The 12,998-nt window shown below is 35.3% G+C and overlaps 1 protein-coding gene across 1 annotated transcript; it reads left to right on the forward strand.

Annotated features, from left to right (window-relative positions):
* The first annotated feature begins 9,597 nt into the window (after positions 1-9,597).
* Positions 9,598-11,296, forward strand: LOC143613057 (putative serine/threonine-protein kinase PBL2). Its single transcript, XM_077086879.1, has 5 exons — positions 9,598-10,120; positions 10,206-10,341; positions 10,463-10,599; positions 10,700-10,823; positions 10,929-11,296. The coding sequence occupies exons 1-5, from the start codon at positions 9,749-9,751 to the stop codon at positions 11,294-11,296; spliced, it is 1,137 nt and encodes a 378-aa protein (XP_076942994.1). The 5' UTR covers positions 9,598-9,748.
* The last annotated feature ends 1,702 nt before the right edge of the window (positions 11,297-12,998 follow it).

A 12,998-nucleotide genomic window follows, 5' to 3' on the forward strand; every position in this document is an offset into this window, starting at 1 on the left:
GTGTGTTCTTCCAAGGGCATTGATGCAACTCTAATATAAGGAGATCACCCCATGTAAGGTTGTCTAAACTGCTCGCCGCTCGCTCGAATATTGCTCAAAAAACGCTCGTTCGATTTCGGATCGGTTTGGAAGTGTGTCATTCGGCTCTGTCCGGTTTAAAAACAAACCAAGCATGAACAAAGCCTCGCTTGGTTCGGTTCGTTTTTGCTTGAATAATTTATTATTTATTAATTATATTTATATATTTATAAGTATATATATATATAAAGTATTTTTTAATGTTTTTGAAATTTCTTTATTTTGTGTTGACTTTAAAGTTCAATTTTAAACTCTAGTTGCTTGTTTTATATATGTTTTCTTGTTAACTTTGAGTTTAGACATTTTAGGGTTGGAAGTCTAGACATTTTGAAGTTGAAAGTCTTGGATTGATGATATTTTTTACTTTCAGAAATTTAAAATTAAAAAATTTGTACAAAACCAAGCGAAACCAATAATTAGACCCTCCACATAGACTACCAAGTGTATGAGTTTTCGTATTTATAATTTCCCCTTCGTGAATGATAAAATAAAAATATTTTGTTGGTGAGAATTGAACTCACTACCTTGCTTTAAAAATATTTTTGGTTTGTCAACTTAATTAGGATGAATTAATGTTAGCCTTATTTTTTTCTTAACCGGTATGGATTCACAACCTCTAATTTTGATTTCTTTTAAAATACAAATTATTATTACTAATCTATATATGTTAATAAATTATTTATATCTTATGAGTCCATGATATATGTTATTATGCATGTTATTAGATTTAATTCTTTTGTTTTATTTTTTTTAACCATCTGTGTATCATAAGGGTTTTATCCTATTTAACTAAATATAACATTTCACTATACTTTTCTACAGATTTTGTTTATTCTACCACATCTTATTCTTCATCATTATGTCTATCTCACTCACAAACACATTTTTTTTTTCTTAATTAGATACTCACAATATTTAAAAGAGATGATGAAAGCGGATCTCTATAGTTAAAGAATCATTATTCATAAAAATTTTAAAAATGGATATCCTAATAGAGATACAAACAATAAAAGAAATCTTGAAATTTTAACGATACAAATTCTATTGTATACACTTTTAAGGCCTAAGCACATACTTTTATCTTTATCTTTATCTTTATCTTTTTACAACCATAAAAAGTGGTGGTTGGTGTGAATAGTATTACCACCATCTTTTTATAAACATAATAGGAAACAAGATTTAACGAAAAGAAGGCTCTTGATCTAGTAGCAAGCGTAATGCGTCTAAATACATGTGACGCATATTTGAATCTCTAGAAGCCACTCCTCGATCGGTTCAAAACAAAATTTTCAAATGCTTGCTACGCACCCACATATTGCTTACCACACACTCGATCACATGTTCTATTTATTTATTTTTTCTTTTAAGTATTATACACGTTTTGTTTTGTTTTTTTTTTTTCCTTATATGGCTAGAGTTTTTAGCTGAAGTGGTTTTGTATATGTTTCCTCTAATATTGTTGTTTTTCTTTTATTTATTGCCTGATTTTCTTTATTTGAACTTGTTTTTATGTAACACCTTTTTTCTCTTAATTTTTTTCTTTCTTCTTGATTTTTATTTGAATTGGAATTTGTTTAAAACATAACCTTATAAATATATATATATATATATATATATATATATATATATTTAATTTGTGAAGTGTTTACTGCCAACATCTATTATATATATATATATATATATATATATTTGTGTGTGTGTCTGGCAATGAAATTTAACCAAGAATGCGTTGTATTTTAACATATGTAGCGCGAGTTTAATTATCTATAACTCTTTCCTCGGACAACTCAGTACTTAATTATTTTGAATGCTTTGTCGCACACTTACATATTTTTTTGTTTTTATTATTAATTTCAATATTTTTATATTTACAAATAAATTTTATACATTTGTTTTGTTTTTTCCTTTTCCTTTTTTTACATAGAATTTTTATTTTTATTTTTCATTGTTTTTAAAATTAATGATGGTTTTCTTCTTTATGTTTTTGTTTGATTTACTTTTGTTTCTTACTTTTTTCCTTTTATATTTTGCAAAGTGTTTATCAAAACATGGAGAACGGGTTATCATATCACATTCACATGTTTTAGTAAAATGATAATCACATTTTATGCACCACTAAATCATGTAAAATATTGAAATTTGATATTTGTTGAGTGAATTCAAATTTGAATTAAACTTATCTATATGGTATTAAATAATTTCTTTCTATTTAATCAAAACTTTCATATATGCATATTTTTTTCTAAGTACAAACTGATACATTTATTACACTAACAAAAACAACCATTTAATAGTAAGTAAGTTGTAATCAAATTATAACATTTCCAAAGTTAGTTGGCTATTTAATTCATCTTGTCATAATTAGAAAAGTAACCGATCATTATTATCAATTTGATGAAATTGCCTGAAATCATCCAACTTATAAATAGTAAATACTAAATACAATATGGTATACACCGACCGAGTTGACACCTGTACTTCATCAACATCATCTTTACCGTCAAAACCGAAAAGAGTGAGATAATATTATTTCATCTCGTTCACCTATATAATCTCTCCTTCTTCAGATCATAGCAATAGAGTTGAAAAGAAACCAAGTGCTTCAGGATCCATTTCTCATATTATTTGTTTGCATTTTGCTTAAATTGATATCTTCAACTTTTTTTATTCAATGGGGAACTCATGTTTCAGAACTAAAAGATTTGATGCTAGTCACTGTCCCTATGCCCCACCTCAAAACCATGGTATAATTTCTCTTCCTTATATATATTACCTCAAAACCATGGTATAATTTCTCTTCCTTATATATATAATATATGCACAATAACTTGAATCCTTCATATATTTTTATTATTTTTATATTTTTATATTTGGTATTGGTAGTTTCGCTACGATTTTATGTTAATTCGATAACTAGATCTTTCTTTGTATTTTCGGGCTTCTTGCATTCTGTTGTCCGCCTTATTTTTTTAATATATTTGGCCTTAAAAGGATATAAACAAATAAATAAATAAATAAAAAGTAAAATAGTAAAGTGTTTAAAGAATATTAATACTTACCTTTTGTTTGATGGCTGTGATTAACGTCTTGGTTGTGAATCTTAGGTTCTTTTTAAAATAATTTAATTTTAAATAATCCCTAAAACACCATCAGGGTTTGAAGTTTTGGGGATTGAACTTATTAAAATTATAAATTAAGTCTATAATTTCATACATTTGTGAACAATTCAGTAGTCAAATGTGTAATCAAGCTGAATCAATAATCATTTTTTTCTCGATCAAGGGATTATTTAGTGACTACATATATGAGAAAGTTAAGGTGTAAGGCCCCGAACCCGGTAGCCCTACTTTAGCGTCGGATTTACTCATAAACACAGTTCTAAATATCAGAGTTAATTAAAACATTCGCGGAATATAAAAGCTTTCATAAAACATTTCGTAACAAAACACGTCTTGTCTTAAAACATCATTTTGTCTTTCAAAATTAACGAACATTAACTTAAACGTCTTGAGTCTTCCGATGCCAGCCTCTTATTCAGTGCCACGTGTCTCCTCAAGCGAGCTGCCTCACCCTACTCACCTGCGTGCATACTAAAAGTCAGCTACGCTGAGTGAGTTCTAGTTAATCGGACGCCACACAATACATACACATACATACATATCCGAAGATACATATCCATACTTAACTAGTTACCCTTCTGTTCTACATACATACTTGCTACCATACATACATACATATCTACAATCACTAACCTCAGTCTACCGAGAGTACGTTCATAGTCCGCCGTCTATACCTGTACTCACGATCGTGAACACGTAAAAGGTCCGCAGTCCTTACCTATGTTCACCATTCATGGTACGTACAAGGTCCGCGGTCCTTCCCTATACCATCATACATCCACAACACGTACAAGGTCCACGGTCCTTCCCTATGTTGCAACCTAATTCATAGCACGTACGAGGTCCGCAGTCCTCCCCCATGCTAAAGCACGTATAAGGTCCACAGTCCTTTCCTGTGCTGACGCCTATCTATATTACGTATAAGGTCCGCAGTCCTTATCTACGTTGGCGTCTATCTCCTATAACACGTATAAGGCCCACCGTCCCTATCTACGTTTACATCTATCATACCATTCGTGTACCTGTATACACATACTTCACATATACAATAATTACATTATAGCATAAAAACACTCTAGGCGTTCTTTACATCATTCATTAACAACCATACCCCTTGTCGATACGTGCAATATCCGAAGATCGTTCACGCCCCGACAAGTATTCATTTGTAATGTTCATACATCTTCGATATATAGTATTCGTACTTTTATTTTTAACCTGACAGTACGCGCAATAACCGAAGATCGTTCGCGTACCGACAAGCAATCATTCATATCCATCACATATATCACATATGGCATACACTTATCACTTAGGATAAATGTATTAACAACACATCGAGTATGCACACAGCCCCGAAAACATAACAAGGAATGGGGCTAGAAACTCACCTGAACTCTGCTTCTTCCTCCGATAGTTGTAAATCCCTTCTTTAACTGAGCTCGGCTGACTGTATAAATTACACGTATCAATACTCGCCTGATCTAATCTGGTGGCCTAGTATTAGCTTACTTTTACTTATCGTTTTTAATCTATTTTCTATTCGAACTTGACTTTAGGCGAAGTTAAACCTTAGGCGAACTTAGCTTTAGGCGAAGTTAAACCTTAGGCGAACTTGGCTTTAGGCGAAGTTGTCATCAGGCGAACTTGGCTTTAGGCGAAGTTGTCATCAGGCGAACTTGGCTTTAGGCGAAGTTGTCATCAGGCGAAGTTGTCATCAGGCGAACTTGGCTTTAGGCGAAGTTGTCATCAGGCGAACTTGGCCTTAGGCGAAGTTGTCATCAGGCGAACTTGGCCTTAGGCGAAGTTGTCATCAGACGAACTTGGCTTTAGGCGAAGTTGTCATCAGGCGAACTTAGCTTGCAGGCGAAGTTCATCAGGCGAACTTAGCTTGCAGGCGAAGTTGTCGTCTGCAGCTACTGTTCGTTCTTAAATCCCTTAATCACCTTCGTTTCTTAACCAAATAACTCGATTTAGGTACCCACGGGATCGTCTGACCAGCGCCTACAAACCCCAACCATCAAATCGACCTAACATCGATGTTTAAAGGGTGCGATTTAGGCATATAGGTTACGGGTTCTTTTTATCAATCGATTAACCCATCAAATCATAACCATTTTCAGTAAGATTAGCTTTGTTGGATTCGTTTTTACCATACAAACTCAGATCTATCATTTCTCAAATCAAACCGAACCTATACGAACGATTTCTAACTATAAACGTACCTTGAACGAGTCGAACTACGAACACGGAAGCCTTGATGTTGTTTTGGTCCGTCACAACGTTCCAGCACCGACAAGCTCGGGTTTTCGCCTTCGGATCTTGGTTCGGGTCGTGTGTGTTTTGGTGGTGTATGGAATATGTGAGAATGAGGATTAAATGGTGGTTAATGGTATTTATATTTAGGGATCATGGGCTTAAGCCCATGGAATCTCCTTCCTTCTTTCATAACCCAAGTCCATAACCCATATCCATTACCCAACACTAGCCCGACCCAGGAGGCAACCCGAAGGGAGAGCAAAAAGAAGGTTGGGTGCTTGTGGGGCAAGGCCACCCGGCCCCGAATAGGAGGGGGCTTAGCTCTGGATCCTCCCTGCTTGCAGAAATGAATGGATCAGAAAGGGGCTGGATTCTCTATTTCCGGGCCGGGCGGGAGGTGAAGGCCATAAGAGAAGATTGCCCTCCCGCTAAGGAAGAGGGGAAAAAGGCGCTGTCATCTATCTCGACCAGTTTCCCGAGGCGTTGGAAATCCAGACCGGCTCAGAAAATCACTGGTGCTATTTAGTCCTTCGTTTCGACAACAAAGAAGTCATCTTTGACGATTTCCCTTTCCTTCCCTGCCGAGCCGCCTCTCTTCGCCATTCGATGCCTCTGCCTTCCCTTTCTATAACATAGCCAAGCGCCCTCCTTTACAATCACTAAGAAAAAATAAATACCAATCAAAGCCCTATCGTATCAGTACGTCTCTGAGATTTTTCCGGCCCCAGGGGACTTTACTCGACCCATTCCCCAGTCTCCCGCGCTGCTCAAGTAAGTGTGCGACTCCGTATGAGGACCTCCTTCCCTTCTGCCCACTCTCCGTTCACACGGTTCTCAAAGCAGAGGAGGAGGGGTGGGCAGCAGGTACCACGAGCCCTCTGTCCCACACATCTATCCAGAAGCAAGTGTGGTTCACCGGTTCCACCGAATGCTCCTATCTGTCGGCAAAGATCGTGTGAGTGTGCAGTTATGCTTCGGATGCTTCGACATAGAATAGATCGACCCAGTTCCCGTTCTTTTCCGGTGCACTCGCTTTATATCTCCGACACACAAGGAAGGACGCGGTGGGAAGGAAGGAGCCCTAGCCTCTGTCCGGCCGATCATTCCGCTGGCATCTCGCATTCACGCCCCCGTTTGACTGCCGCTCGATTCAAATCCTATCTTTTTTTCGGTATGCCGCTCCGCGAGCTAGGAGCGAGAAAACAAAGTGGGCTGTGGTGATGTCAGAATTTGCACCTATTTGTATCTATTTAGTGATCAGTCCGCTAGTTTCTTTGATCCCACTCGGTGTTCCTTTTCCATTTGCTTCCAATAGTTCGACCTATCCAGAAAAATTGTCGGCCTACGAATGTGGTTTCGATCCTTTCGGTGATGCCAGAAGTCGTTTTGATATACGATTTTATCTTGTTTCTATTTTATTTATTATCCCTGATCCGGAAGTCACCTTTTCCTTTCCTTGGGCAGTACCTCCCAACAAGATTGATCCCTTTGGATCTTGGTCCATGATGGCCTTTTTATTGATTTTGACGATTGGATCTCTCTATGAATGGAAAAGGGGTGCTTCGGATCGGGAGTAACCACTAGCGATAGGGCAAAGCCCATCAAGTGAATGAAGTCTAATTCCCATTCCGGGCCGGCCCAGGCCTGCTCGCTATCCGAGTGTAGTCAGCAAAAGCAAAGAGAAAAAAATGACGTAACGTAGGACCAATAAGATTGAATCCTCTGAGAGAGAATGGATTCAGAGTATACTTATTATATATATTGATCGAGGAGAGCGGGGAATAATACGGATAGGAATCGAAATCGTTGCGTACTAGCTTCAGTGGGAATAAGTAAGTGTCAAGTTAAGGAGAACTAATATTGACCGGGGAAAAAAAAGGGAAAAAAGTAAAGTCTAAGCGCATATGGCACTCCTACTCTATTTATTTATTTTCCGATAACCCGAGTAAACTTTCCCTCTATTATTAAGTAATACAATTAATATTATTTTGGAAATTTCAAGATGTTACATAAGGGCATTTTTATTAGGGTTTTAATGTGTTCATAAAGATATCAACACAGTATGTTATTATTGGAAATAAGAAAAAACAATATACTTATCATTTTTGTTATAATGGAAATTGAAAAGGATTTTTGATTCAAAAGAATAAATCAAGAAAAGGATAAATCAACTCGATCGCACAATTGAATATGAATGAAACAAAGAAACAATCGAAATATCGGTTAAAACAATCGATTAAATTGGTGACGCGTTTTTACCACCATTACGTGGTATATATACGTGCATGTTTGACAATTATACAACCTAAAAATGTTTGTGATAAACCGCCAAACGTTAACAATAACTGTCATATCATAACGGTAATATCTACCAACCTAACTTAATTACATAATCGTACAAATTTGAATGAACTTAACGTCAATAAGTAAACATACTAAATTAAAATTAAGTTTATAAACATAACTTATAGACTCCCCTAAACTTAATGTTAGGGGTAGTCTTTGGCGGTGAACAAGTCGTCATTCAATTGAAGGAATCTCCATTACAGAACCATACATGAGATTTTCTGTAGAGAAAGATTTGTAGATATTAGATGTGTATCATGGTGACATAAATTCCTTCCTACAACTCATTAGCAGCCGCCTCAACAACTTTTCTATCATTCTTAACTCATTTGCCTCCTCAACAGTTTCTGTATCATTTTCCAAATCAAAACGTCTTCCTTTTCCAAACTTGTTTGCTTCTTGCTGATCATTCCCCTTGTAATTAATTTTCATTTTGTTTGTATAATTTCTCCATGCTCTTGGATCCACTAGGAGTTGGTGTGCCTTTATTGGCACCATCTTCATCAACCTCCTTATCGTTATTTGCTACTCGTTAAACCTTGTAGTTCCAGATTAGAACATCCAAGTATTGGATGTACAAGATACAAATCATGATGTCGTATTCACACCCATAAGATAAACTCGCTAACATGCTTATAACCCCTTAAACCTTTACCTTGAGATACAAATCAAATAACTCAATGATTTTACCGTTTTACCAAAGTTGAGGGAACGGTCTAGAATCAGAAAGTTGCGAAGTAAAATACAAAAGCCATTCTACCATGTTCATAAATTTTCTTTTCAACACAGTTCGAATATGAAAGACATATGTTGGATCTTCAAATGTTTTAAGGAAATCAGGGTAGTCTATGAAGGATTCGAAGGTGATAAGAGTCACCATGCTGTTAACTGATCAGCCCATATCTTCAGAAATACTAAAATCAAGGTTATTGAAGTAATCCGCCAAATATTTGTCTTTCTTATGATCGGGTGTAGGAGAAGAAACTAGATGTTCATTCGCAGATTGTTGTGCCTGTCCCTCATAGTCATCAAGTTTTATTATAACGGTAATAAATCGCCAAACGTTAACAGTAACTTATCATAACGGTAATATCTAGTTATTGGCCTAACATAAGTAGATAATCGTACAAGATTTAACAAATATAAAGCTAACACATAAACATACTAAATCAAAGTTAAGTTTACGAGCTCTCATTCATTAACAATAATCTTTTTTAGAAAAATAGGAGTTTGTAATTATGGTTGTGAGATTATTGTGGTAGACAGCGATTTTGCACCTTCAACGACATTTGTGTTTTAAGTGTACATCCAAGATAATTGCTAATTAATTGATCTGTTATATATTATTGATTACAGATAGACACACACACACTAGACCTAACGGAACCCTATAAGGGGGGAAGAACAACTCAAAAGATAAAAAAGTATCGTTAATTTCATCATGCTCGTTTCAAGATCGAAGTACCAATTGTACAAATAAGAATCCACTTCGTTACATGATTTCTTTTTCAAATAGATAGATATAGGACCTATGGAGCAATTAATCAAAAGTACATTTTGTGCTACAGCCCTTCCTATCTGATAGAAAAGGATCCCATGATCCTGGACCGATCTTACCTGGGATCGCAAATCCCAAATTTGTCTATGAAGAGCGGATCTAATTGTATTAGTATCTATAATTGATTTCTTCTGTGTAATACTAATCGATAGGGCCTCATTGGTAAGTGCTACAAGATCTCGTGCATTGGAACCCATGGTTATGGACCCGAATCCATAAGTCTGTTACTATTAACCGACATATCGTAGTTAAATAAGTGATTAAGAATGAAAATCTAGTTTATTTATGTGTCACGGTCTAATATACGAATGCATCGTGACGGATTGGATTCATTGAACTATAGAAAGCATGCTTTCCTTATGACAACTTCAACTTATTTTAACGTTTTATGAGATTTATAATCATTTTAGGAGGGCCGAACGATTCATACAGAAGCAGTGGCAAGACACTAGTTGCGTATCCTTTACCGCTTCCACCACAACATAGCCCTGCGTGCGCTCAAAATATGCCAAGTCTGAGTCCAAGGAATGGGAATATGACATTGTCCACACATTTGAAGGTGTTCACATTTAATGAGCTTTATATTGCTACTAGATATTTTAGTTCAGATGCTGTTCTAGCAGAAAGTGGTTTTGGCTATATATACAAAGGGTGGCTCAACGAAGAAACCCTTTTACCAGCTGAACCTGGTGAATCTAGAATGGCTGTTGCAATCAAGGCACTTAATCCCATAGGTTTTCAGGGTGATAAAGAGTGGTTGGTAAGTGTTTGTTTTCACACTATATAATTATTCTTTTATTAATTTGTTATAGTTTTTTTAAGTTAAAGATGTATTTAATTTGCAGACAGAAGTTAATTATCTTGCTCAACTTGATTATCCGAACCTGGTAAACCTCATTGGTTTATGCTGTGAAGACGGAAACAGGTTGTTGGTATACGAGTTCATGTCTCAAGGCAGCTTGGATAATCATCTTTTCAGTCGTGCGTGTAAGTTTTCTTCTTGATGTATATGTTCCAAGTCATGCATTTTTTATTATTCATATAATTATTACATGTTTATCTCCATGTGTCCGTGTATGCATAAATGTATGTCCCATTTTAGGGAGTGAACTGCCTCTTTCATGGGAACTTAGGATGAAGGTGGCCGTGGAAGCTGCTCGAGGGCTCTCTTTCTTGCATGATTCAACATCCAGAGTTATATACCGCGATTTTAAATCTTCAAAAATCCTGCTTGATATGGTATGTATAGTTGTATACCCCATGATTAAATTGCATATTCACCAATATTGTTATTATGGTCTTGTTTCATATATACTCAGTTCACCTTTTGGGTTTTTAGGACTACAATGTAAAGCTATCAGATTTTGGTTTTGCCAAAGCTGGTCCAATAAGTGATGAGAGTTATTTTACAACTCAAATCATGGGAGTAGACGGTCATACCGCCCCGGAGTATATAGCTACAGGTTCATTTCAATTCATTTCCTCTTGATTTGTCCATTTTTTACATAAAAGGGTTCAAAAAATAGTAACATAGCAGTTGTATGAAGTAATATCACCTATGTGTACAGGGAGACTTACAAAAGCATGTGATGTGTATAGCTTTGGAATAGTATTGTTGGAACTCGTTACAGGGCGGCGTGCCATTGATAATAAACGCTGTCGCGAAGAGCGTAACCTACTAAACTGGGTAACGTCTCAACTGATAGAAGCAAAGAAAATACACAGGATCATGGATGTAAACTTAGAAGGCCGATACTCACGAAAGGAGGCCTTCATAGTTGCAAGTCTCGCCCGTGATTGTTGTCATCTGGACGCCATGCATCGCCCCTCTATGTCCGATGTGCTATTCGTTCTAGAAAAATTACTCTTATCTACTAATGCAAAGCACCAACAAGAAGTGCCAAGAAATAATGGTGATGGTCCCAGAAGGTGTTGATTAGTGAAGATATATATGATAATGTATATAGTTCAAAAAGGGGTTTGTTGAGAGTTAGCGAACTGAGCTAGAGAGAGTAAATTGACATGTTTGTTTGTTTTTTATGGCTTTTGTTGATATGTGTCATAAATGCTCAGGGGGTGTTTGTGTAACTTTTCTATAGTTGCAAGGGTTGGGGATAATCTGTCAAGTATGAAAGACTTCAGGGACTAGTTTGGTTAATCTAGTGGTTAATTTGTTAATAGCCTTTAGGAGTGAATAAAAAGGGGGATAATCAATTATTTAGGGTTACTTTTCATTTTTCAATTTCTTTCTTAGTAATTCTTTCAGAAGTCTGTAATCATCAGTTCGTGTTAATAGTAACTGATTTCGTTTGTTCTTGATTTTGATTCTTGATCCAATTTCCAATAGCTTTTAAAATAGTGCTCTTGTGTTCTTGTGTGTAGACACTCTAGTTTGGCCAAGCTTCTCGTAGGTAAACAAACTAGCATCACTGTTTCGATGCTCCTAGTTTATGTACTTGTGAGATGAACTACGGACATAGTTTCTCCCTGGCGACAATATTATATCCTCAGAGGAGAAAAATAAAAAAATTAAACACAATTGTAGTATGTAGATAAACTGGTTTTAATTGCGGCCTATAATGATTTATTATCTATGGATTAGATAATCAATTTAATTTGGACAGATAGTTATGTATTAATTGTTAAAAAGTTGATTATTTGGATATATATAAAACAAAATTACATATTCTTTGATTACAGTCAATTTAATTTACAGTCACATGTATCATGTATGATAAATTCTTCCATAGACATATGGACATATTGTTGAGCAAATAAATGATGGACAATGGCCAGTACGTAGTTACAAAAATTTTATTAGTTCGTTGGAAAGAAAATATTTTACAGTAGATTACAAAATTTAATTTCATAAAAAACATTAAATATGGTTGAAACAAAATGCTTGTATGTGATACGAGATGGAGTAGACACAGCTAATTTTCATTCCATGGTACATCATGGATTAATATACAAAACTATAATATAATATGCTTTTAGTCATTAGTTCATCTTTAAAAAACTGATTTTCTTTTAGCTTTCAAAATCCTAAAATATATCTCATTAAACTCAAAACGATTACAATAAAGTGGCAGGTAAATTGGCAATAAGATGTGCTACAACCCCTTTTAAATAGCAAAGTTGATTCTGCTAAAAACAAAACTTTGGGACTTATGAGCCGAAAAAGTATCATGCACGACCCGCTGAATCATGATTAAATTACCTTTTATGTCAAATATAATTGCAAAATATTTAATTCAATTACAAACTTAGTTGTACTTAACTAGTTTTAGGCTCGACGCGTTGTGTGAGGCTTATTATGCATAGACTAAGAGCTTTTGCATAACTCAAGGTAAATGCACTTGCAAATTTCAAACATTAATTTGTGATCCAAAATTATAATAACTATCTTTTGCAATACATAATGACATTAAAGACACCCATATTAGTTGCATGAGTGCCAAGAGTGCCATAACATAACACAATCAAGCAAATTAACTATTACACCGCATGTAAAATAAGGTACCTGAGTTATAAAGGAGCATGAACACGATGTAATTGTTGATCGACCCGGCAGACAATATGAGTTAATAGTAGATTACAAAACAAATTATATTCACGCAAAATCAGATAATAACATT

This window comes from Bidens hawaiensis, unplaced genomic scaffold (genome assembly GCF_021521415.1).
Source record: "Bidens hawaiensis isolate Kalapana, Puna unplaced genomic scaffold, B.hawaiensis_p1.1 tig00036478_1, whole genome shotgun sequence".
Classification (NCBI taxonomy): domain Eukaryota; kingdom Viridiplantae; phylum Streptophyta; class Magnoliopsida; order Asterales; family Asteraceae; genus Bidens; species Bidens hawaiensis.